The sequence below is a fragment of the Micromys minutus genome (genome assembly GCF_963924665.1).
Source record: "Micromys minutus genome assembly, chromosome: 29".
Classification (NCBI taxonomy): Eukaryota; Metazoa; Chordata; class Mammalia; order Rodentia; family Muridae; genus Micromys; species Micromys minutus.
In genome coordinates this window covers 13,591,441-13,616,438 of record NC_137964.1, presented here as the reverse complement: position 1 = coordinate 13,616,438, position 24,998 = coordinate 13,591,441, and the positions used below count along the sequence as shown (strand labels likewise).

Below are 24,998 nucleotides of genomic sequence, written 5' to 3'. Positions count from 1 at the left end.
GTTATAAAAAGAGGCTGTTAGGCCCAGCCAGACTGACTTCTTAGGGTATCAAGGAATCTTGTAACGCTGGCCCCACAAATCTGATACTAGTGGGGTAGGAATGGAAAGGGGACCTCTTGTTCCCTTTCTTCAGGTCAGCAGATGGAAAGTTACCTGTCTAAAGCCAGGAGTGGTGACTCAGGCCTTTCATTTCCTCCCTTGGAGGTAAAGACAGAGGTAGGATCAGGAGTTCAGGGTCGTTTTTGGTCTTTAAGCAAGTTGGAGGCTTTTCCTAGGGTGAATGCATGACCCTATTTTGGATAAAACGGCGATTAAGAACACTGCTGCTCTTGTAGAAACTAGGGGCTCAGTTCTCAGCACCCACACAACGGCTCTCTCAGCAATCTATAACTTCAGTTCCAGCAGATCCGATTGGTTCTCCTGACCCCCGTGGGCCCCAGAAATGCACATAACGTGCACACTTTAGTGGGAGCAAAGCACCGATAGGCATAAACATAGGTGCTGGAGAGATTGTTCAGGGGTTCGTATTTGCTCCACTTGCAGAGGACCCGATTTCAGATCTCAGCGCTCACATCCTTTGGTTCACAGTGTATGCTGGGGTCCATGTGTACCTCCAGCTCCAGGTGATGTGATGCCGCCCTCTGGCCTCCATGGGCACCTGCGTGCATGCGGCCTATATGTAGAGATACACATATTAAAATCTTAAAACTATATAAATTTAAAGCCGAAAAAATATTGTTCCAATTAGGTTGTTAAAATAATTATAGTTCTGGATAGTCACCGAGAGGGGTGCGGTAGAATTTCTGGGGGTTCATGGTTGTGGGGTCTTTGGTAGCTGAAGGCCTCAGGAAGGGTGACTGGAATTTCCTTTTTCACTAAAAGCTGCCTCAGCATCTCTTTATTCCTAAATCCACTGGGAAGAGTTACTTCCCTCCTTCAGGGTTTGAAACCCCACTCAGTGGGCCGACTACCACTTTGCTGAGCTGACAGTCTTTTTGTGAGAGAGGGCTTTGATACATGCTAAGCAAGTGCCCCCCACCACTGAGCTATACTTCCAGCCCCCTTTCCTTTGAGACAACATCTTTTGTAGCCCAGACTCATAGCTGAGGACAACCTTGAGTTTCCTGTTCCATTTGCTTCTTTCTCCTAAGAGCTAGGCCAAGTACTTCTTCCCATGCTCCAAGGACGCACCAAGCTTGGCAGCTGCTCAGCCTTTCTAACAACTTGACGTGACACTCAAGGCTTTAATGGGCCAAATGACCATGTGCCCGCTAGGCACAGTCATTAGGTGTAGGCCTATGGGAACCAGAAGATGCCGGAATATAGCGGTTGGGAGGGGGCGTCACACTCAAGTAAGGTGCATGACTCGTTTTGGGCTGGAGCTGTGGTTAATCGCAGAATGCTTGCCTAGCACGCACAAGACTGATTTCTCCGACTTTTTGAGATGGGTATCTCTCAAAACCAAGATTATCTTTAAACTCCTGAGTTCCTCCAACCTCCACCTCTACCTCCTAAGAGTTAGTATCATAAACCTGTGTGACCACAGGACTCTAGGTGTCTGAGTAGATATAGAGCAAGATTTGATAGTCTAAGGAGGGGAAGACCCTGATACTCAGGTATTGTCCAGAAATGTGACTTATAGCAAAGGCTGAGGAGGTGTCAAAGATTAGATCAGGCTGGGGAGATGGCTCAGCTGGCAAAGGTACTTGCTGGCAGATAGTTCAAGGCCAGCCAGGTCTACAGAGTACGTTCCAAGGGCTACACAGAGAAAGCTGTCTTAAAGAATAAAATAAATGTATTTTTGGATGCAGTATTTTTGGAGGACTTGCCGTGATGTATAAAAACCTGAGTTAGGTACCAAGGACCCATATGGTGGAGAATCGACTGCTCCAAGTTATTGTATGACTGACCTCTCTATATGTGACCCCCATATATAAAAATATGCAGAGAAATATTTTTTCAAAAAATATGAAGAGGGTATGGTTGTGAGCCACTGTGTGGATGCTGGAAAGCAAACCCAGGTCCTCGGCAAGAGTAGCCTGCTAAGGACAGAATTGGGCATTGCATTTCCTGAAGCTGGAGTTCCAGATGGTTGTGAGCTGCCCCATATGGCTGCTGGGAGCCAGACTTGGGTTTCCAGAAGAACAGAATGTGCTCTTAACGGCTGAACCCTCTCTCCAGGCCCCAATAGGCACTGTTCTGTGAGTGTGACCCCCCCCCATATTGGAGACCATTTCTTTAATGAAACTCTATCTGTTCCTTGTCCTCAAGTGTCTGAATGTTGTAACCGGCTGAGAATGTCTTTCATTCAACTCTTTCATTTCCTCATAACAAAGAGGAAGTAGCTGTGCCTGGGGTACAGAGGAAGTTCCACAAGGATTTAAGCTTCAGGTGGAGCCAGCTGATCTTCAGCTGAAAAAAGCTCTCTCATCCCCAGGAGAGGCAGCTTCCGCCAGGGAGACTTAGACAATTGAAAAGATCATTAGCCTGGTAGAGGTGGTGCATACCTTTAATCCCAGCACTTGAGAGGCAGAGGCAAGTGGATCTCTGAGTTTGAGGCCAGCCTGGGCTACACAGAGAGACTTTGTCCTGGAAAAACAAAAACCCAAACCAAACCAGAGGGTTATGGATAAACGGGAAAGGGTGGAGTCTTTGCTCCGGCTGTATGATCTCCCTTAACTGATGAGGATGGTAGATTATGCTCACTTAGGGCCGAGCTACATGTTCCCAAGAGAGACACATCAAAGATGGAGAGGTAGTGATTAGCTTGTCATTACTCAGAGATAAAATGATGTGTAACCTGGGCTGTCGAGATGGCTCAGAGCTTGAGGACCTGAGTTCAATCCCTGGTTCCCAAACAGCGGAAGGAAAAATGTCGCATCACCTCCACACATGCACACACACAGAGAAAGGTCCTATTTTGAGACAGGGTTTTTCTACATAGTTCTGACTGGCCTGGAACTCAGATCTGCCCACCTCTGCCTCTCAAGTGCTGGGACTAAAGGCAGGCACCACCACTGCCCATATTTATTTATTTTTATTGGTTATGTTACTTAATTACTTTTTTTTTGCAGATTTTTATCTCATACTGCTTTATTTTTCTTTCTTTTATTGGATACTTTAAATTTGCATTTCAAATGTTACCCCTTTCCTAGTTTCCCCTCTAGAAACCCCATATCCCATCCTCCCTCTCCCTGCTTCTATGAGAGTGCTCCCTGACCCACCCACCTATACTTTAGCATTCTTCTAAGCTGGGACATTGAGCCTCCACAGTTTTTTTTTTATTTACATATAATTTTATGTTTCTACTCCATCATCTCTTTTGTAGCTTAATTTATACTCCTCAGAAATATACCTCGCCACTTTGTTTACTAAGAAATTTTCTTTAACACTTAAAAAAAAATTATTTAAGTATGTGAGTACCCTGTCACTATCTTCAGACACCAAAACAGTGCATCGGATCCCATTACAGGTAGTGGTGAGCCACCATGTGGTTGCTGGGAATTGAACTCAGGACCTCTGGAAGAGCAGTCAGTGCTCTTAACCACTGAGCCATCTCTCCAGCCCTCTTTGACACTTTAAGAATATCTTATTTCATGTGTGCAAGTGTCTTGCCTGCATGTGTGTCTGCACCATGTCCTCACAGTGCCTGAAGAGGCCAGGGAAGGGTGGCCTTGGAAATGGAGGTACAGACAGTTGTGAGCTGTCATGTGAGTACTGGGAACTGAACTCAAGCCCCTCTACAAAGTAGCAAGCACTGTTACCACTGAGCAGTCTCTCTCCAGCCTCTCAAATTCTTTTAATTCCCCAGCCAAACCCCAGAGGGAATCTCATTGTGTAGCCCTGGCTGTCCAGGAATTCACTCTGTAGACCAGGCTGACCTTGAACTCAGAGATCCACCTGCCTCTGCCTCCTGAGTACTGAGAAATTTATTAGCTTTTAAGCTTGTTACAAGTCACTCTTTGGGCAATGTTAGACATGTGGTGTTTTCTCCACGACCTTTAGAGATGTTAACTTGACACATTTTGCCGATTCTATACATATACACATATGTATATATTAAGTTTATTAATATCATATTATATATGTATATACATATATTCAAGTCAGAGATTCTTTGTGTAGCCCTGGCTGTCCTGACACTCACTCTTATAGGCTAGGCTGGCCTTGAACTCAGAGATCCACCTGCCTCTACTTCCTGAGTGCTGGGTTTACAGATGTGTACCACGATGCCCAGCTCCATTTTAAAAAATTTAATAAATCTAACTTTGTTTCATACTTGGCTCATCCTAAAATTCATTTCTTGGTTAAATCATGAACCCTGGTTTTGCCTAGGTCGAGAGGTCTCTGAAATGCTAACCAGAGAGGTGTGGAGTTGTGTCCCTCTAGCTGAAGACAATTTCAAACTAGTCAGGTCCTGGAGATATAGCTCGGTTTGTGGAGCACTTGCTAGAAAAGAATAAACTCTGGGGTCCCCAGGAAGGCCTAGTGATGTACAGCTGTAACCCTAACAGTCAAGAGGTTGAGGCAGGAGGGTAAGGGGTTCAAGTCCACTTTTAGCTACACAGGGGGTGGGAGGTGAGCATGGGCTCTTCCTGACCCCAAAAGCACCTAGGAAGGATGCTGGCCAGCAGCTGAAGGTTATCTTGACTTATGTTACCCAAACCTCCTTTGTCTTTAGTGTCTCTGGCAGCTTCTTACATTTGCCTTTGTCCTAAAGGCCTCAAGCACATCCTACAGAAATGCTTCAAGGATGGGTTGAAAACTCCGCCTCTCTGCTTCACGGAAGCCGGAGGGAAAGGGAAGTTGGATGCAAAGGAGGGTCATTAAAATACTGCAAATCATCATCATCTAGAGAGTGAAAATGTCAAAAAAATCTTGTTTTAAGCCTCAAAATCATATAAGCAACATTATACAGACTGAGTAGGTTGTATAACTATGTACATATATATGCAAATATGTAACTATGTAAATATACATTATATAACATATAATATATGTAACCTAAATTATAAAGGGGTCATGGGTTTAAGAACAGAGCAGGGGAAGGTGCTTGGGAGGAATAGAAGGGAAGAGAGAAAGGCAGGGGAATTCTATGGTTATATTTTAGTTTCAAGGAGTAAAAAATTAAAAAAAAATCTTGTTTAATTAATTTGCTTAGATATTAGAAAAATAGGCTAGAATTGTGGCCCAGAGGCACCATCAAACTAGTTAAAAGTCAATCCATGGTGTAGAAAGCAATTGCATTCTTACTGAAAAGAATTTAAATACGAGGTGGGGGTGTTTTCTCCATTTTTTTTTTTTTTTTTTTTAAGGATATTTGGCTGGGAAGTGAATTCAGTTGACTTAAAGCAGGTTTAGAAAAAACAGTTTTAATTATGTGCTTATGCACACAATTCAAAATATGGGCAAAACAAACTGGGTTACATCCTGAGGTCAAGGCCAGCCTGGCTACATAGGAGACAGTTGTCTCCAAAAAGGACTGATTACACCTAAACTGTGGAGATGAATTAACTACGAGCACAAGGCCATCAAAGTGGCTCACTCAGCAGATGGAGAGACTTGTCACCAAGTCTCATGCCTCTAGTTCGATCCCTGGACTCATGTGGCAGGAGAGAACGGAGGGACACGTTTTCCACCGTCTACATGCATGCTGTGGCATGACCCATCCCTGCACAAAGAAATAAAAAATATGAGTCCTTATCTGGGAGTTTATACTTGCAAGATGGAAATCAGCAGACAGGAGTTTAATACTTGGAGGGCTGGGGATATGGTTGAGTTAGAGTTTGCCCAGCACACGGGAAGCCCTGGGTCTCCATCCCTCTGCACCCCTCCCCACTCCTACATAATGCTGGGAACAGCAAACAGTACAGGTCTGCAATCCCAATGCTCAGAAGGTAGAGACCGGAGGATCAGCAGTTACAGGCCATCGCTGAAGCCAGGGTAACAAATCCCCTACCTCCACTAAGAGGAACTAATGTGGAGCTTTTGGGGACAGCTGTGTTTTCCTTGGGGCTGTGAAGTCATTAAAATCTTGCTGGCTGTATAGGTTATACGTGGGTCCTGGGTGGCTACCATTGGCACCAGGAAATGCCAGGTGCCATCCATTCATCAGAAATAATGAGCAAAGCAGCTGTGTCTTATCAGACTGTCCCTCTGGAGTGTCAGATGGAGACCAATTAGCAGAGGCAGGAAGCAACACAATTCTGCCTTTCCAAGCAAAACAGTGGCAAGCAGCCCCGCTCCTCAGTGACAGTGCGAGGCCAGGCCTCCCTGGCTTCTCTGGCTGTGTTCATCTTTTCTGCTGGGTGAGCTGGGAGCAGGTTCTGGGAAATGGGACAGGCTCTGTCACACAAAGTGGACTTTTAAGGACTTCTTTTGCAAATCCAGGATCTCCTGCCTACTTGTGGCTCTACCATTGAGCCATACCACCATATGCAGAGGCTTAACATCTTCTAATAGATTATTTTATTTTTAAATTAAAAATTTGTTTCTTAAGACTGTGCTTGTAAGCTCAGCGATTTAGAAAACAGAGGCAAGAGGTTCAGGAGTTTAAGGCCAGCCTTGGCTACATAGCAAATTTAGAGCCACTCTTAGGTGCATGAGATCCTGAACCCTTCGCCCCCCCCCCCCAAAAAAAAGGTGAATCTTACAGCTGAGGATTCATTAGTAGCAGAACAGTTGTCTAATGTGCTTGCATTAACTTTGATCCTCAAAACGACAAAAAGAAAAAGCAGGGGTTGGCAATATGGCTCAGAGGGTAAAGGCGTTTGCTGACGAGCCTGACACCTTGAGTTCGATTCGTGGAACACACATGAAGATGGATGCAGAGAACAGACTCCTAAAGTTGTTCCTTGACCTCTATAAATACACCCACCTCCAGAATATACACACATCACTATAAAAAGAATATAATAATTATTAAAAATCACACCCGTCAGTAATTAATGAAGGAGTATGTTAGTAGAAGAAAGAAGGAAGGCTGGGTACCTTCACATCTGCTGGTGAGCTTTGGTTCAGCCCACTCAGCTCACCAGAACTACATTTCCCAGAAGGCCCTGCGCGAGGGGGACATGCGCAGCGCGGCGCTTGTAGGCTGCGACGCCGAGTTTCACTCTGGCTGCCTCCCCGCTCGTAGTCCGAGATATACTCGGGGGTTCTTCCCAGGCCGAGCCGGAGCTGAGCCTGGAGGTCGGCGGTTCTCTCAACCTGTTCCTTCTGCTTCCCTCAGACTCGGTGAGCGGGACGGGCGGCCACCTGCTGGCGCCCAGGCTGGGGTCCTGAAGGTGGGTGGGTGGGTTGAGGAGAGGGGGCTATTGAGCTAAGCTGAGACCGGAAGGGGGCGGTCGTGCGAGGGAGGGAGGGCCGTGCGGGCGGGATGGGTGAGTCCTGGGGGCGTTGGGAGCCCTGGGCACGGGGTACCGGGGTCCTGGAGGCGGGAAGTCGCAGTTGGGACGCTTTGAGCGTTGGGGACAAGGCTGGGTGTGGTGAGATCCCTATTTTTGCAGAGACAGGGGTCGCATCCCTGGCAGTTTGAGTCCTATAGGACCTGGAAGGGCAGTGAGGCTATTGCTAGCCTGGTTCCCTTAGGGGACAGTTTCAATTCTGGAGCGTTTGTGTGTGTGGGACGCTTCATCCAGGCGATAGTGATCCACCACTGGCCGAGAGTTGGACTTTGGAGGCGTTTGCCTTACATTCTCGGTCTGTGTCAAACTGGGTCCCTGGGGCACTTTGGGGTGTTTCTGTTTTGAAGCCCCGTTTTTCATCCTATTCCACAGACAGCTGCAGGGTTGCCCGCGTTAGCGTTGCCTCCACAGTGGCATATATACGAATGTGTACACAGGCAAAACCTTTAAGGAACTCTATTTTTCCATACCGCCTTAGCCTCTTTAAAGTTCTAGAGAGCCCAGCGATGTGTTGTACGTTTATAATCCCACGATTTGGGAGTCAAGGGCTTGAGGGTAGTTTAACGCTTGCCTGTGCAGTCTAACAAGATACCATATTACACCCCTCACCCCCTTCCAAAACGCGTTAGCCAGGTATGGTGATTTATTCCTGTAATTTCAGCACTTGTGAGGCAGAAGCATGAGATTCAGGAATTCCAGTCCAGCCCTAAGCTATATACTGTGGCCCCTGCTCCAAACAAACAACAAACGAACAAAAAGCAGTTCTGTGATGTAGACTTCCCAGTAGCCAAGAAAATCAGGGTTGACTTTAGCTGCTCAGATATGTAGTTTCTTTGCTTATTTACTATGTGACTTTGGTCAAATTTTTATCCTCTCTGGTGTGTTGATTTCCTTCATGGACTGTCCTGTGGGACTTGTTTCTGAAGTCCTCATATGGGCTTTTCTGGGAAAGGGCTTAGTTGAGTGGGCTGAGAAAGACTCCCTACCTTCTGCTCCCTGCCCAGGCTGTTGGAAAATAAGCCTGGTAATTTCCAGTCGCCAGCCACAGCACACGGGACCCAACATCTGTGCACTCATTTTCTCTTGCCGTTTCTTCATTGAAGACTTAATCATCTTTTTGGCAAAGGTACCTCGGAATTGGTGTGGCTGAGTCAGCAAGCCCTCAGATTTGCCGGGTTCTTGTTTGCTATTCATATCAAGATGGGAGCTCAGACAAGTTATTGCTTCTGAGGATCTGGTGCCTCCAACAAGAAGGGACAGTTTGGTGCCAGCCCTTCAGTGAAGAGGAGGTGAGAGCCATGGGGGGAAATTAACCTTGCTGCTTTTGAAATCTGGTTTTCAAAGGAGAAGGTGGGTGTGGCCATTGAAGGGAGATGGCTTGGTCCATACAGTGCTTCTTTGGCAAACAGGAGGGTCCAGATTTGCTCTCCAGAACCAAGCCAAGAAACCTGGCACAGTGGTGTGTACCTGCAGTTTTATGCCAGGGAGGAGACGGGTGAATCCCTGGGGTTTGCTAGGTGGTCAGCCATCTATTTGGTGAGTGAACAAGGTTGATAGCACCTGTGGAACTGTAACCCAGGCTGTCCCCTAGCCTTCAGGAGCCCCCATGCATCTGTGCGCACACACACACACACACACATGCTTTTACACAGACAAGTCTATAATGAAGCAGGCCGCATGGGCGGTGGGATTCTGGGGTTCCAGGAGTGAAATGAGGCCTGGGAGTTGATTGTTGATTGCCAGTCGTTGCAAATAAATTCATTTGGCTCTTTGCCATCACTGCTTCTGTCTAACCAGTCCTAGAGGATGTGTCCTGCCTCAGACATGCTCCGTGGGCTGGAAACAGCTTTGGTAAAGTGCTTAGCCAGCATACAAGACCTGGGTTCAAGCCCCAGCACTTCAAAAACATTTATTTATTTTTTTATTATCACTTAAAAGACAAAACATTTATTGTTGCGTGTGAGCCCTGGTGCACGTCTGAAGATGACAGGGCAGTTTGCAGGATTCGATTCTCTCCACCAGGTGAGTTCAGAGATCTAATAAGTCAGGTGATCAGGATTGGCAGTAAGTGTCTTTGCCTGCCAAGCCATTTGACTGGGCCCTCTCAAATTTTTTTTTCCTTAAAGAAATATCACTTTATCCCTGCTGCACAAACCTGGCTACCTGATCTATCTCTGGATAGATCCAAGGTGGAGGGAGAGACTGGATTCCCGAAGACCATCCTCCCGACTTCACTGCTCCATTTCAAACACAAGCCCATAGTCACACAATAATAATAAATTTAAAAGAAAATATGCCTGACAAGGTGATGGATGCCTACCATCCCATACTCAGGAGACTTAGGCAGAACTGCAAGTTTGAAGTTAGCCTAGGGTATGTAACCAGTTTACCCTTGCATGGTGTTGTAAGCTGTGATCCCAGCACTCAGTAAACTGAGGCAAGGGTTCCTGAGTTTGGGGCCATCCTGGGATATGTAGTGAATTCTAACCCAGCCTGGGCTACACAGATATCAACTCAAAACTGAAAAAACAAAAAACCAACCAAACAACAAACCCATGATTTATAGGCTAGAGAAATGGGTCACTGTTACTGCATTTGAACTAGAAATATTCATTTGTTTGCACAAACCTCTGCTGGGTGCCAGACAAGAGCTCTGTCTTTCTGGCAACTCGTTGGGTAGAAGCACAGATGCACCAGTTAGTAACACGGTGTGGCGGATGTGTGTAGAGAGAGCCGAGGTGAATCATGAGGTGAACCCCTCTCCTCCAAGAGGAGGTAGGGTCAGGAGGTCTTCTGGAAATGATGGCCAAGGCAAGCTATAAAGACTATGGAACTGTGAGGTGAAAGGACTGTAAAGTCTGAGGAGCAGAAGGCAGGAAGTGTCAGCATTTGCATAGTCAGGAACCTGGTGGGGAGGGTTTGGCCTGGCTGCTGTAAATGGTGCAGTATTGGCTGGAGTGACTGGAGGGGACAGGCTGGGAATGTGGGCACAAGGCAGATGTTCCTGAAGGCTTTGCGATGTCCCCCAAAGCTGTGCATGCACTGGAACCTGGTCTCCCTGTGCCTGTGCTTTTATACAGCCTTTAAGGGGTAGATTCTAGGGGGAGGGAGATGGTTCACTGGTTAAGGACACTTCCTGATCTTGCAGATGACCCTAATTCCATTCCAAGAACCCATGTCAGGCCGCTCACAGCCATCTGTAACTCCAGCTCCAGGGCATCCAGTGCCCTCTTCTTGTCTCTGTTGTCACCCTTCTGAATATGGCGTGCAAACATACAGTAGTAAATCTTTATGTGTACTTATTTATGTTTATTTGTATATATGTTGGTGTGTGTTTTAGAGAGGTCATTCGCTTTGGGGCTTTACTCATGAGCAGATTAATGCTCATCTTGTGCTGAGCCCTAGGTTCCATCCCCAGTGCTGCATAGGTGTTGTTTCAAGCCTGTGGTTCGTGCAGGAGGTGGAAGCAGGAGGAAGTTCAGAGTCATCCTTGGGAACCTGATGAGTTCATGGCCAGCTTGGGGTACATGAGATCTTGTCTCACATAAAAAACAAACAAAAACAAAAAGTTTCTTTCAGCTTTTAAAAATTATTATTATTATTTTTATTCTTATATATTTATATGTTTGAGACAGGGTTTCTGTGTAGCCCTGGCTGTCCTGGAACTCACTTTGTAGACCAGGCTGGCCTCGAACTCAGAGATCTGCCTGCCTCTGCCTCCTGAGTGCTAGGATTAAAGGCCTGACCCACCACTTTCTTTTAGTTTATAAGTTACTCAACATCACAAATCTACACCAAAGCTCTGGGGCCTAGAAAGATTTTAGCAGAATTCTGTGAAGGATAGAAAGTGTTTTCTCCCTGTTGGGCCATCAAAGCATGGTGTTTAAACCGGGCCTTGGGGCTCAGATGTAACTCAGCGGTAGAACAGTTGGCTGGGGTCAGCCAGTGAGGGGTTTGGGCATGGGTCAGTTATACAGCCTTGTCTAGCACAGTCAAGGATCTGGGTTCCATTTTTAGCACCAAAAGAAATAATCTTTTAAAAAAATTATTTATTATATGTATGTGAGTTTACTGTCGTTGTCTTCAGACACAGCAGAAGAGGGCATCGGATCCCATTACAGATGGTTGTGAACCACCTGTGATTGCTGGGAATTGAACTCAGGACCTCAGGTGCTCTTATTTCTAATAGAAAATATAGGTGGGGGTTGAGGAGTTGACTCAGTGGGTAAAGTTCTTGTACACAAGATTGAGAATGTGAGTTTGGGTCACCAGAACCCCTGTAAAAAGTGGGTGTGCCAGTTCATGCTTGTAATCTCAGTGCTGGGAAGGTAGAGACATCAGGTCAACCCAAGGGGCTTGCCAGTCCTGATGATGTTGAGCTCCAGGTTCAGTGAGAGAGATCCTTTCTCAAGAAATAAGGAGGCCAGGACTGGAGAGATGGCTCAGTGGTGAAAAAAAAGCACCTGCTGCTCTCTTACAGGACTGGAGTAGAGTTTCCAGCACCCACATCGGGCGGCTGACAAAAGCCTCGAACTCCTGGGGCCTGTCTTGTGGTTGCCATGGGTACTGACTGACACACAGATACAAAATCAGTCTTTACTGAGGTAACAAGGTGGGGGGTGCTTGAGGAAGACACCTATTGTGAACCCTTGACTTCCATGCACATGCCCCACACCCACTCCTGCATCTGCATCCACACACACACACACACACACACACACACAGCTCTGGTTGGGTGAGGAGAGTTTTTGGGTGGTGGAGAAAGAACGCTGATCTTCAGTCAGATCCTTTTTTTGGTGGTTTATGACCGTCCTGTCCAGAATGGCCTGGAATTCTCTAGGTAGTCATGACTTTGATAACTTTGACACTCTTGCCTCTGCCTCCAGAGTAGTGGAATTTGACGTGTGTGCCACAGTGTCATGACAGCTGCCAGTGTTGCCCTACAGAATGTGAGGTGCGTTCTGCAGATTGTGGGGAGGGGAGGAAGGGACAGGTCAGAACAGGACAGTTGAAAGGGCTCATGTTGCACCTGTATTTGAGGTAAGTCTAGGAGAGAAGAGTTGGTGAGGCCAGCTGGGAGCATGCGCTTATGAGTATGGGAGATGGAAGAGCGGAGACCAGATACTGGCTCTGGCTGTTGTTGATCGAGCAGGCTAGAGGCAGCCGTGGCCGCTGTGGACCGAAGGTTCAGAGGGAGCAAGGCTCTGTGGCTTTCTCGAGGTGGCCTGAGGGGAGCCTGGGAAATCCATGGGACAAAGGAGAACTAGAAGGGAAGCCAGCATGCTTTCAGACTGTGTGTGTGCTTTCTTAGTATGTGTGTATATTAATATGCTTAATTATTTAGCTAAATGTGGAGGTCGGAGGGCAGCTTGTAAGAGTTGGCTCCTTCAGCCAGTGGATCCTAGAGCCTGAGCTCAGGGTTGGCGGCCAGCACCTTTATCTGCTGAGTCATCTCATCACCCATTATGGTTTGAGACACTCTGATGTAGCCCAAACTAATCTCACCCCCCCATATATATTTGAAGATGGCTTTGGCTCCTTTGTATTTTATCTGTGTGTGGGGTGCAGTCGCAGGTGCTACAGTATGCATGTGGAGGACTTCATGAAGCTGGTGGTACATTCCTTCAATCCAAGCACTCAGGAGGCAGAGGCAGGTGGGTCTCTATAAGAGGCCAGCCTGGTCCACAGAGCGTGTTCCAGGACAGCCAGGGCTACATAGAGAAACCCTGTCTAAAGAAAACAAACAGAAAGTGATTGGCCTGTCTCTGTCTCCAACTGTGCCCTCCCCAATCTCGATCCTCATGTCCTTACCTCCAAGTGCTGGACAAACTGGTATGCATTGTTGGTTTCAGTCTTTCTTCAAGTTTGTAATTTATAGTTCTACTTTTTTGAGGGGGAGTTTAAGGCAGTCTTTGTAGTTCAGGCTATCCTTTAACTCGCAGTCTCCCTGCCTCCACCTCCCAGGGGCTGGAATAACTTACAGCGCTGCACCAGTGCCTGGTTCCACACCAGTGGGGGCTTTTCCCCTATAGAGAAGTTTGTTGTTTTTATAGGTATTGGGGATTGAGCCCAGCACCTTGTGTGTGCTAGGCAAGTCCTCTCCCACTATGCCAGGCCAGGCCCACAGCCTCTTACTAGAGGATTCTAAGTCAGCATTCTGCCACATCCCTCGCCCCTTGCTGGGTGATTCTAGACAGGTGCAGTACTGGGGGCATACCCTTACCTTTTAATTGGATGAACCTAGGCAAATAAAATGCTCTACCACTGATCTTACTCCCAGCCCCTCCCTAGGGAATTCTAGGTAATTGCTTACAGTTGAGCTAAGCTCCCAGCCCTTCACTGTGTGTTTCTAGGCAGGTGCTCTACCTCTGAGTCATGCGCCCAGCCCCTCATTGGGGGATTCTAGGGAGGTGCAGTACTACTGGGTCATGCTCCTAACCTCTAATTGGATGATTCTAGGTAGGCGCTGTACCATTGAGCCATGCCTCCCAGCCCTTTTCTGGGGATTCTAGGCAGGTGCTCTATCACCAAGCCACTACTTCAGCAGTTCCTAGGGTCTGACTGGAATGCAGTCACTCCTGTTAGTTTACAAACTGTTTTTGACTCGTGGCAGCAGATTTGTAACTAGAACACTCGAAAATACTTGCTCTTGGTGTTGGCATGAGGCTTGCTGTTTCTCCTTATGCTGGGCAGTCATGGGAGCCATGCTACCCTAGGGCACTTCCAGGGCCTTAGTACCCCAGCTGGCCTCTAACTCACAGATCCGGCTTGCTTAGTTGGGCCCCATGTGGTTTTGAGCAGCTTGCTGTTGGTTTTTTTCTTTGCTTTGCTTTCTTTTGTTCTGTGCTAATTATAGAACCCGGGGCCTGTGTGTGGTAGGCAGACACTCTACATTAAGGTATACTTTCAGCTCTTGAGCCTGTCTTGCAGTCCAGTCCCTTGGGGCAGAGGCAGGAAGATTAGGACTTCAAAGTCCAGCAACTTGTAGAAGTCAGGTCACCAGGCTGGACCCCATCCCCCATCCCTGCAGAACAGTAAAACAGAAGGAAGATTACAGGTCTGCAGTCAGAGGACTGTTGTAATCCCCAGGCAGCACCTGGGTGGTTTGTTTTTCTTGGAGTTCAGGGATGGAAGGAGGTGCTGACCAGGAGTTGCTCTGATGAGTTGATCAAACTTCCCCCTACCCCCACCCCTTTGTGAATCCCCACAGGGGTAGGAGCAGCTGTGCACAGCAATGCTTCTGGGCGCCGACTGGCTTGGTTTGGTGGTGAGCTTGACCTTTTAAATGTGTTTGACATTTTGGGTAAGTGCTGTCACTGAGCTGCATCTCCAGCAGTGTTCTGTATGTTAGAGATTTTTAAAAATTGGTTTTGTTTTTGGTTTCCAAGACAGGGTTATTCTGTGTAGCCCCAGCAGCCCTGGAACTCTTTCTAGACCAGAGTGGCCTCAAATTCAGAGATTACCTGCTCATGTCTCCCGAGGCCTAGGATTAAAGGTGTGCACCACCTGCATCTGGCTAAAAAAAATTTAATCTGTGTATGTATTGAGTGTATGTGATTTTAGGTTCATGTACCTGTGTGTGTGCATGGGAGGCTAGACCAGGATATTGGCTGTCTTCATCTGTTGCTTTCTGCCTTATTTCTTGTCTTGAGACAGAGTCATTGACTCAACTTGGAGCTCACCGCATCAGCGAGGCTGGTCAGCCAGCTGTCTCTCAGGATCTGTTACCAGTGTCTGCCCTGCACTGTTTACTTTACACGTGTGCTGGAGATTCAAACTTGGGTCCTAGGGTTGCAGAGCAAATGGTCTCACCCACCTAGGCATTTCTTCAGCCTCCGATTATTTTTATTTTACATTTATTTGTATTTTAATTTATAAATTTTACTTGTATGTGCATTGGTGTTTTACCTGCATGTATGCTGTGTGAGGGTGCCAGTCCACTGGGACTAGAGCTGCAGACAGCTGTGAGCTTCCATGTAGATGCTGGGAATTGAGCCATCTCTCTAGTGCTTTGTTTATTTTAAAGGAAGAAACTAATACTTTCTTACTTGAGAAAATGTGAAAAACTAGGAGCTGAGGTTAGGTGTGGTTTGTTGGCAGATAGTATGTTAGTGGGAGTATCTGGGCTCCACCCTCAGGATCAATTTAAAACAGTTGTTTAGTCTGTGTTTTGCCTACATGTATGTATGTATGTGCTCTGTGTGCATGCCCAGTGCCCTTGGAGGATCCCCTGGAACTGCAGTTACAGATGTGAGCAGCCATGTGGGTGTTAGGAATTGAATTTGGGTCCTCTGAGATAGCAGCCCATGCTCTTAACCTCTCTCCAGCCCCCTCAGCACCAGTTTTTAATTCTGTGGTTTGGTTTTGTGTGGTCTGGTGCTCAAGTTTGAGATCCAGGGTGGTGTGCATGTGAGGCAGTGCTTCACCCTGTAATTTCACATCCCTAACTTAAAGAATCCTGTTCTTCCCTACTGTGTGTGCACTCTCCACGTGCCCACGGTGCGGCATGCACAGATGTGGAGGTCAGAGGACTCTGAGCTGCTTTCGACCATGTGGGCCCCAGGGAACGAGCTCAGGTCATCTTAACAGCTCCTATTTGTTTGTTTGCTTTAAATTGGATTTTCTAATAAAGTAAAACAATTTCTTGGTTTTGTGCTTGGGTCTAACGGTAGGTTTTCTCAGCCTCTGAAAAGTCTGTTCGGGTCTCTGCTTACAGGTGTGTTAAGTCTGTCACTGCCTGGGTGTGAGGTTTCAGACCCAGGTGCCTTGGAAAGCACCTACCTCACATGACTTAGAAAATGGCTGAAAGAGTAACGTGTGTAGGGCTGGCTGCGTGTGGTAGCCTGGGCCTATAATCCCAGCTCTGTGGGAGGCTGAAGCAGGAGGGTTTTCTAGAGTTCAGGGCCAACCTGGACAACAGGTGAGACTCCGTCTTATAAAATCAAGGGCTGGACTGGTGGCTCAGATGTTAGAGTGCCTGCTGCTTTTCCAGAGTATCTGGTTCCTAGTCCAGCCCACAGTCACCTGTAATTCCAGCTCCAGAGGCATCTGAAGGCTCTGCAGGAACCAGGACTGACCGATACACATAAAAGCATAAATTTTAAAGAAATTTAAAAGAGCTGAGTGTAGTGGCTCATGCTTACTACATCAACATACATACATACATACATATACACATACATACATACATACATATACACATACATACATACTAACATCACTTAGAGGCTGTAGCAAGAGAATTGCCTAGACTTCAAGGTCAATTTGGAGCCAGACCCCATCTAAAAAAACTCCATTATTAGGGCTGGTGGTATGTAGTTCAGTGGCAGTCTGGGTGCCATCCCTAGTATTAAGAGAACTTCCCATATTGTTTAGTATATTTATATTGCCTCCAGATTGAGGCTTTTTCCCACATCCAATTAGTGTAATTTCCATAATTAAGAATACCCTAAATAGCCCCACCATTAGGTGCTGAAACAAATTAGGTTTTTGAAGTGTGGCTTGGTGCTGGCTGGGGCTGTGGTAAGAGAATAGGCTCATGGACACCGGGCTCCCGTGCATGATTGTAGGGTTCCAGCAGCAATCTGGTGGGCCTGTGTAGGCACCAACTCAAAAAGCCCAGTCCCTGGTGTGTGTGGGTCTCCCCTACATTTTTATTATATTCTTTGTATGTGCATGTGCGTTATAGCTTGTGGGTGGAGGTCAGAGGACAGGAGTCAGTTCTCTTCTGTTGTACGAGTCTCGGGGATCCAACTCAAGTAACCAGGCTTAGTGACAGGTATCTACCCGTTCAGCCATCTCACTAGCCCCGTCTCTCCTCTTTGTCCTGGGGTTTAGACCCTCTGTGTTGAGGGACATTTGAAGTTCTGTAGCCCCATCTAGGAGTTCGTAGCAGCTATTCCCTCAAGGAGACTGACTAAATAAAGGACATGCAGGCTTGCTGGGATGCTTGTGGCCTCTGTACTAAAGGAGACAGTGGAGGGGAGTCACCTCCCTTGTGATAATGTGGGCCAGAGGGCTCAGGAGGAAGACTTAGTGGCATATGGAAGGATCTGCATGCTTGCTTAGTGAGACACCAACAGAATCAGTGGCTGATGGCTGGGAAACACAGAATGTTCTGGAACTTGCTAGAGTCAGCTGTGGCTGGGCATGAGGTCCCAGAGGTGGAGAGATGGTTATGAGAGGACACTGGCCAACTGTAGAGGGAGGTGGTGGTGGACCCAGGATTTGCTGTGGCCTCACCATCACTGAAGGCTGAAACCAGTACCTTGGACTGTACCCCTGGCTGTTGTGCAGAGCTCTGGAAGTTGGTTTATCTGAGGATGGACACATACCTGTAAGCTGCAGGCCCTGGCTGCCTAAGCCATGAGTGATGCTTTGGGAGTCACAGGCTCTGATGTCAATGTCTGTTTATACCTAGGTTATAGGCACTTTAAATTGTAGATTCTGAGTGAACCAGCCTTGCCCAGGGTACCCCAGGTCTCATCCTCAGGCAGTGTCTGGGCCTTTGTCGGAGGCCTTAAGGGCTTGGTGGCCAGCCTGGCGTCCAGAGGTGCTCAGTGTCCTCACAGGCCAGATTTGCTCCCTGTGTTTGCATACTGTGGCCTCCTTTCCCTCTGCTACCTGAAGGGTATTTGGTGAGTAGGCAGCAGGAAGGCCAAAGTCTGGGGTTGAAATCTGCCTCTGGCCTGTGCTGGGTGGATACTCTGTGGGCTAAAGGCATCCTCTCGTGTAGCTCAGGCTGGCTTTGAACTTCTGATCCTTCTGTCTCAACCTTTCAGGTCCTGCGATTACATATGTGTTCCACTACACCCAACTTTAAAGTGTATATGATAGTGTGTTACTCTCTCTTAGGAGGGCGCATATGGAGACCAGAACTTGATGTCAAGATGTCTTCCTCAGTCCTTTTCTGGAATTTACTTTTTGAGACGGTGTCTCTCGCAGACCCTGGAGCTCACCTGTTTCATTTCAGCTAGGCTAGCTGGCTAGCAGAACTGCATCTGCCTGTGTGCACACTTCCAGGCCTAGGTTATAGACACACTACTTTTTTGTGTAGGCTCTGGAGGTCTGAATTCAGGTTCTCCTGCTTGCGTTGCAAACGCTTCTCCCACTGAGCCATCTCAACAGCCCTTAACAGTTCTGTCTTGTCTGTCTGTCAGTCTGCCCATCCATCTGTTTTGAGACAGTCTCTATGTGGTCCAGACCAACCTCAACCTCAAACTCTGTGCCTCCATCTCTGTAGTGTTGGTGTTTATAGGCGTGTGTCACCACACACAGGTGGGTGCTCTCTACTGTCTGGCTCAGTTCTCATGATGATAACGTCACATAACTGTCAGCATCTCCATTTTCTCAACAAAACTAGGGAAGCGGAGAGAGCAAGGACTTCCAGAGACAGTGGAGCCTGTGCTTCTTGGTTTTGACCTTCCTATGACCATGGCCTTGGCCCTCTCTCAGCTCTGAAGAGTAGCGGAGTCTAGGAAGCTCCAGAGCATGCTGCCGTATGACTGAGCACTTGGGAAATGGAAGGAGTTTGATGGGAGCTTTGGGAGCTGGCTGTAGGAATCAGGAGTCTGAAGGGAGCACTTGTCAGTTCAGGGTCCAAGAGCTGGTGCAGGACTGTGTCCTGGCAGATCTCTTGTGGGACAGCTGTGGGCACATTATGACATCATTGTCTCCAGCTGTGTTCTAGCCTAGCCTGTGTGGAAAGCCCTCTGGGTGCTTGGCCAACAGCTGTGAATAGGGTGTTGGGCTGTTGTCATGTGGTGGGGTAGGAAGACTTGGGACAGGATTGTTTCTGTGTGTGTTCATGCTCAGTAGAGTTCTGCTTGGCATAGGGAGGGTGTGCAGGGTCATGAGCTCATGTGACACTGGGGGATTCTAGGCAGGTGGTGTACCACTCAGCCACGCCCCCTGAGTCACGCAATTTGAGCAGGAAGGATGTAAGTTCTCAGGAGAAGATGGAGGGGAAAGGGAGACAGCTCCTGAGCAGGGCATAGGGAGGGCTGTGGAGACAGCCAAGGGACGCTTTAGGGGTTTGTTTATTTATTCATGTTTTTTGTTTTTTCAAGACAGGGTTTCTCTGTGTAGCAGTCCTAACTATGATAGAGACCAGGCTGGTCTTGAACTCACAGAGATCGGCCTGTGTCTGCGCTGAATTAAAGGCATGGGTCCCCATCACTTAGCAACACTTTAGTTTTTTATCTGGGATTTCTTGTGGTCAGTGATAGTCCTTAGCTGTTCTTATTTTCGTGTGGTATGTATGTGCACAGGTGCGTGTGTGTATGCCTGTTTGTGCATGCAATGGTCAGAGGAGGACTCGGTGTCTTTTTTCACTTTCTACCTGACTGCTATGAGACAGGGGCTCTTACTAAACCTAAAGCTTGCCATTTTGGCCAGGCTGGGTGGCCAGCAAGCATTTGAGATTACAGATGCAGGTAGCAAGCATGCCCAGCTTTTCTGTGGGTTCTGTGGGTCTAAACTTGGTCCTTAGTTCCTCTAGCAAACTGTCCATCTCCCCAACCTATGTTAAGTCCTCCTAAGCTACTGCCTCAAGGTGTCCTGGAGCCCTTGTTCTGAGCTACAGAACATCTGTGAGGGTACTTACTGTAGCGGGGGTCACTCTGTCTGACAGAAAGGTCTGGATTGGGAACTGTGAGGCTCTTACACAAATGCACAGCATCATCGTGGCCTTGTCCACAAAGATTTGGGGTGACTTAAAAGTTACACTGCGTGCTGGGGGCAGGGCTCAGCAGAAAGGAACTGGGGTGTGTGGTATGTGTAGGTCTTTTGTGCCCATGTCACTACATGCAAAGGAAGGAAGGACGGAAAAAAGCTGAGCAGAAAGTAGTAGAATTGGAAGGCAATGACTGGGCAGACCCCCACCCCACTTGCACTGTGCCCCCATCTGGGATATTCGGAATGTAAGGAACAGGAATGACTTCTAAACTGTTTTCAGTGATTCTTTGTGAATTTCACACTGAGCACCCCAGTCTCACACATCTTCCTGTTCTTTCGTATCTAACCCTTCGCCCTTGCAACTTCCCCCTCCAACATAAACTAAAAAATAAAAATGAAAAATAAGCAAAATGTATGTCATTGTGGAAGCTTTAGTGTGTCACAGTGTGTCCCACAGTGTAACCTCCTGTCTAGACAGCTTTACTTTAACGTGTTCATTGCCCCGAGTCCTCAGTCTAGTTTGAATCTTCTGGCTTCTGCTGTAGTACCAGTGCTGGATCTTTGGGTCTGCAGGGCCACCCACCCCTTTGACACGCTCCAGCAGTTCAGAGATGGGGTAGATGTTGGGGTGGGTCAACTCAAAGCCTGGTTCTGGGCCTGGGTGGTAGCTGAGTTGGTCAGCCTGCCAGCTCTCCCTCACCCTCACCATCAGGGTGGACTCTCAGCACTGCCCTGGCTAGATCACCCAAAAGCCGAAGCCAGCAAGGGGCAGGGCCAGCTCTCCCACTCTCATGCCTTTGGGCCAGCTTACCCTCACCCATGTCACCAGGACCAGCTCTACTGTGCCACCCAGGGCCCAGGTGAGGGGGAGGCAGCTCTCACGCCTTCCAGCTGGCTCACCTTCTCTAAGAATGACTTAATTGTCTTGTCTGCTAGATCGAGAGATAGGGATCTAGAGTTGACCCAAGGTATCCTGAAGGTGGTAGGGGAAAGCTGGTTTTCAGGCACCAGGCAATGGTGGCACACTCCTGTAATCTCAGCACTTGGGAGGCAGAGGCAGGTGGGTCTGAGTTGGAAACCAGCCTGGTCTACAGAGTGAGTTCCAGGGCAGCCAAGACTACACAGAGAAACCCTGTCTTGAAAGGAAAAAAGAAAAGTTAGATTTCTTTAGCTACTGACAAGGTCCCCGGCGTGTGAGTAAATACTGTGCTTTTTTTTTTTAGGTCCCCTGAGGTGCTGGGCAATGAACCTGAACCTGCAACCCAGAGTGCTGTGAAGTCTTCAGAGAAAGCAGAAGATGGCCATGGCCCCAAGCTCGTCTCTGCCACAGGTGTACCCTAGCCACTCGGTGGTGGCTGTGTGGGAATGGCAGGATGGCCTTGGCATTTGGCACCCCTACAGTGCCACTGTCTGCTCCTTTATTGAGCAGCAGTTTATCCGGCAGAGAGGCCAGCATTTTGGACTGGGGAGCCTGGCCCATAGCATCCCCTTAGGCCAAGCTGACCCCTCACTGGCCCCTTATATCATCGACCTTCCCAGCTGGACTCAGTTCCGCCAGGACACTGGTAAGACCGTTCTGCCTCATAGAGGGTGAGCCCTTGCTTTGTGACTTGGTCCTTTGGTGCCCTTTACTTTGTGAGCCTCTGTACCCTGCACTGCCTGGCTTTGGGCTGGGTATCAAACTAGGTTTTAGGTTATGGCTGTGACTGACACACCTTCCATCCCTATTCTTTACATGAACATATCTGATTGGAGCATGATTTAACTAATAATAGCACCCAGGGCTGGGCATATAGCTCAGTTGACAGTGCTTACCTCTCACACAGGAAGGTCTGGGTTCTAGCCCCAGCACTGCATAAAACCCTTGTTGAGCACATACCTGTAATTGTAACATCCTGAAGGTGGGGGCTGAAGGGTCAGGAGTTTAAGAGTTCTAGGTAAAGCTGGGATGCACAAAATCTTGTCTTAAAAGAAACCAGCCATTACCTGGGAGGAATGGTCCCTGGAGTAATGACGGATGTGTTAGGAGTACATGTGGAGGCTCTCTTGGCTCCATCCTCCAGCAGACTGGCTGGCATGCATTAGTATGCTGTGGTAGTTTCTAGAATCTTCTGTTTGTCTGTAATTCCAGTACTTGGGAGGCCGAGGATGGAGTATTTATAAGATTTTGAGACTAAATTGTCTAAAGACAGGGAAAAAGAAATTCTTACCAAGTGTCAGTCATGTTTGACAAGAAGCTGCTAAACTCTTTTTTATAGAGGGTGAGCCCTTGCTTTGTGACCTGGACCTTTTGCACCCTTTCCTGTGAGCCTCTATACCCTGCGGTGAAATCTGGTTAAAATAGGATCTTCTAGTTTTGAGTCACATAGCCATTTGACCATCTACCAACAGTGATGCTGCTGAATGATTGTTGGGAAAGACCTGAGGCTGGGGATGTATCTCAGTGGTAGAACCCATACCTAGAGTATGTGAAGTCCCTGGGGTCCATCTTCAGCAACACAGACATGTACAGACACACACATACATAAACAGATGCAGATGCACACATAGACACACCTACACCCCAGACATGCCACACATACCACAGACATATGCACACATGTAGGTACAAATGCAGGCATGTACAGACACACACAGACACAGATATACATACTCAAACATGACGTATCCACACCATGGACATACCACTGACAAACACATCACAGATGAATACACACATACAGCATAGACACATGCACACACACAGATATAGACATACATAAACAGATGTACATATGTAAACACAGATGTATAGACATGGCATGGGCAAGACACACATGCAGGCATAGATACTGAGACATATACAGACAAACACACATACAAATACAGTCAACCATGCAAAACACAGAAGCACACAGACATATTGACACCATGGACATGCTGTGGTATCACATGGGCACTTACCCACAGGAAAATGGGTGTGGCTGTGCACACTTGCAGTGTCAGCATGTGGAGCAGCAGGAGGATTCTCATTTATGGGTCTTGGTTCTTTTCTACAGGCACCATGAGGTCTGTGCGCAGACACCTGTTCTCACAGAATTCTGCCCCAGGCCAGGGCATTGTCTGGGAGTGGCTGGGTGATGACGGATCTTGGATAGCCTATGAAGCTAGAATCTGTGACTATCTGGAACAGCAAGTGGCCCGGGGCATCCAGGTCGTGGACTTGGCCCCACTGGGGTATAACTACACTGTCAACTATGCCACCCTAACCCAAACCAACAAGACTTCCAGCTTCTGCCGGAGTGTGCGACGCCAAGTGGGGCCAGTTTACCCAGTGACTTCAGACATCGCTGTTCCACGTCAAATGGGACTCATCTGCTTTTGCCAACAGTGCCTCCATGGTAGCGGAACTGGCCCTGTGTCAGGTCGCTACCGCCACTCCATGACCAACCTGCCTGCATATCCTGCCCCCCAAGCACCCCACCGGACCACCACTGTCTCTGGGGCCCACCAGGCCTTTGCCCCTTACAATAAACCTTCACTGTCTGGGGCCAGATCTGCACCAAGGTTGAACACCACCAACCCCTGGGGTGCAACACCTCCTGTTCCAGGCAACCAGTCCCTGTTCCACTCCAGCCTCTCCCACCTGGGGCCACAGCTCCTGCCCTCAGGACCGTCCACCTCCAGTGGAACCAGGTACCTCCCACTGGGAACTTTGTTTTTACCCAGGTGTTGTCTTTTGCATACTCTACCTGTGTGCCAAGCCTGTCCTTGGTTTCCCACTTCGAATTCCCATGGAGCTACCATGCCATGGCACTTTGATTGTTGAGTCCCAGTACCCCTGGGATCAGCAGTCTTTTAATCTTTTTAATTTTTATGTATTTTGAAGATAGAATTTCATGTAGCTCAAGGTGGCCTCAAAATCCCCTGTATAGCTGAGGACGATCTTGAACTTTGATTCTCTTGTCTTTACCTCTCAAGTGCTAGAGGATTAAACCCAGGGCTTTGGGCATGCCAGGCAAGCACTGTACCAACTAAGCCCAGCCCCACCTCTGCTTTTGTTTTTTTAAAAACAGACATATTCTGTAGTCCAGGCTGACCTTCAGGCTTCCTGCCTCAGCCTCAGTGTTGGGATTATAGGCCATTACCCACAACTCAGCAGTCCTTTCTCAGGGCCTTAGGGTGCAGCAGACCTTTGCCAGGGCTTAGTTACTGCCTGAGGGACTCTGCACCCTGAGGATACTTTGAATAACTTGATGGCTTCTGCATTGTGCCTGGCAGTGCAGATATGGGGTGGAAACAGCAGCTCTAACCCTGAGCCCACAGTTGGGTTCTGAGGAGCCCCAGGTGGGTGGGAAAAAATAGAGCGCCCGAGGAAGGTGATGATGTCAGAGGCCCATCTGAACCAGGCGGTGTGCTTTTCTGTTTGCTTGAGGTGCTAGAGATGGAGCCTGGGCTCTGTGCTCGCCCCCTGGACTACATTGCACTGGGCCCCAGCGTTGCTTGCTGAGCTGCTGAGGCTGGCCTGGACTTGAGTCTTTTTGTTTCAGTTTTCCAGGTATTGGGGTTATAGGTCATGCCCTCATGCACAGCCAGGTGGAATTTTGCTGTTGTGGTTTGGTTCGGTGTTTATTTTTTAAAGCATGTGGTGGTTTGCCTGTACTGTGTCTGTGCACATGCATCCCTGGTGCCGAGAGAGGATGTTGCATTCCCTAGAACTGGAATTACAGATGGTTGTGAGCCACCGTGTGTTGCTGGGAATTGAATCTTGATCCTCTGGAAGAGCAGCCAGTGCTTTTTAACTGTTGAGCCATCTCTCCAACCTCCAAATCAGATCATTTTTTGTTTTTTAAAGACATATATCTCTGTGTAGCTTTGGCCATCCTGGAACTCTCTTTGTAGACCAGGCTATCCCCAAATGATCTGCCTCTCTCTGCC

General features: G+C 47.9%; 1 protein-coding gene across 3 annotated transcripts in view; it reads left to right on the top strand.

Moving 5' to 3' along the window:
* Positions 1–7,103: 7,103 nt before the first annotated feature.
* DTX2 (deltex E3 ubiquitin ligase 2) overlaps positions 7,104–24,998 on the top strand; it is a 36,555-nt gene continuing 18,660 nt past the window's right edge. For 2 of the 3 annotated variants that reach the window (XM_080940722.1, XM_080940720.1), the window contains exons 1-4: positions 7,104–7,236; positions 8,533–8,695; positions 21,305–21,646; positions 23,120–23,756. In XM_080940722.1, coding sequence (XP_080796848.1) covers positions 21,379–21,646; positions 23,120–23,756 — 905 coding nt within the window. In that variant the 5' untranslated portion in view covers positions 7,104–7,236; positions 8,533–8,695; positions 21,305–21,378. The other variant, XM_080940721.1, reaches the window with a different exon arrangement.